Genomic DNA, 1,511 nt, shown 5'->3' on the forward strand with positions numbered 1-1,511 from the left:
ACCACTGGTCCACCAGGGAAGTTCCAAGAGTAAGAATGTCATCACCGACTCAATGGACATGAGTTTGAGCAAACTCTGGGAGATAGTGGAGGACAGGGAAGCCTGGTGTGCTGCAGTTCATGAGGTCGCAAAGAGTCAGATAGGACTTGATGACTGAACAACAACAACCCACAGAACCTCTTAGTCCTGAAGCCATTGGAATTATCACAAACAAGAGGTTGTTCTGTTGAGGAGCCTTCTGAAGGCTCCCTTCACATCCTTGTTCCTCAGGCTGTAGATGAAGGGGTTCAACATGGGGGTCACCACGCTGTACATCACGGAGGCCACTGAGACTTTCTGGGGGGAGTGAGTCACTGCAGAAGTGAAATGGACCCCCACACCTGTCCCATAAAATAAAGAAACGACTGAGAGGTGAGACCCACAGGTGGAAAATGCTTTTTGCTTTCCCCCAGATGAGGACATCTTCCTTATGGATGCAGCAATTTGTGAGTAGGAGAAAAGAATCCCAATGAGGGGGAAAACACCCAGAACACCAGTCATAAAATATATCAAAGTCCAGTTCAGGAAGGTATCAGAGCAGGCCAATTCAAGAATATGTGTCAGTTCACAGAAGAAATGTGGAATTTCAGGATCTCTACAGAAGGTCAGGTGCTTCATCAGACAAATGTGAAGGAGGGATGTCAGGACACCAATGAGCCAGGTAATAAAAACCAGCCAACCACAGAGGTGTGGGTTCATGATGACCGTGTAATGCAGAGGGTGACAGATGGCCACAAATCGGTCATAGGCCATGGAAGTCAGGAGCAGAGTGTCCAGGATAGGAAAAAGCATGGAAAAATACACCTGAGTGAGGCAGTCCATGTAGGAGATGGCTTTGTTCTCTGTGTGGATGCTCAGTAGCATCTTGGGGACTATGCTGGTGCTGAAACAGATGTCAACCAAGGACAGGTTTGAGAGGAAGAAGTACATGGGGGTGTGGAGGTGGGAGTCAAAAATGATGGCCAAGATGATGAGCAGGTTGCCAAGCACAGTGACCAAGTACATGGACAGGAACAGCCCAAATATGAGGGGCTGCAGTTCTGGGTCCTCAGAGAACCCAAGGAGAATAAACTCTGAAACTCCTGTTCTGTTTCCTGCTTCCATGTAGCTGATATATCTATGAAGGAAGAGACAAGAGCAGCAGGAATTAGCAGCAAACTGGCATCCTCCACATATTAGAAATATTGATCATGACTTTCACTCAAGTTTTAATGTTTATGAAGTTTGCCATTTTGTCTAAGCATTGGAGCTTTGTTCACTCAAAAGTGAAAACCTGTTTTTATCTTATAGCTTATCCTAATTTCTTGTATTAAGTATCCATTTTATGACAACAAAATGAAAATAGAATCCTATAAAATGGAATCTGGCATTCCTGACCACTTCTCTGACGGATCTGTTTTATAACAACCCTGTCAGACGGTTATGGATTTCACAATGGGGACAAATCAACACGATAGAAATAATGTTGCTTC

The 1,511-nt window shown here is 44.8% G+C and overlaps 1 protein-coding gene across 1 annotated transcript; it reads right to left on the bottom strand.

The window, feature by feature from the left end:
- Window positions 1–204: 204 nt before the first annotated feature.
- LOC147368501 (olfactory receptor 7D2) lies at window positions 205–1,218 on the bottom strand. The gene has a single exon (XM_086409194.1). It carries the CDS (start codon window positions 1,141–1,143, stop codon window positions 205–207), a length of 939 nt encoding a protein of 312 aa, XP_086265320.1. The 5' UTR covers window positions 1,144–1,218.
- Between the last annotated feature and the right edge of the window lie 293 nt (window positions 1,219–1,511).

The sequence above is a fragment of the Bos grunniens genome, chromosome 7 (genome assembly GCF_055505025.1).
Source record: "Bos grunniens cultivar Pamir isolate PY7600 chromosome 7, Bosgru_T2T1.0, whole genome shotgun sequence".
In the NCBI taxonomy this organism is placed as follows: Eukaryota; Metazoa; Chordata; class Mammalia; order Artiodactyla; family Bovidae; genus Bos; species Bos grunniens.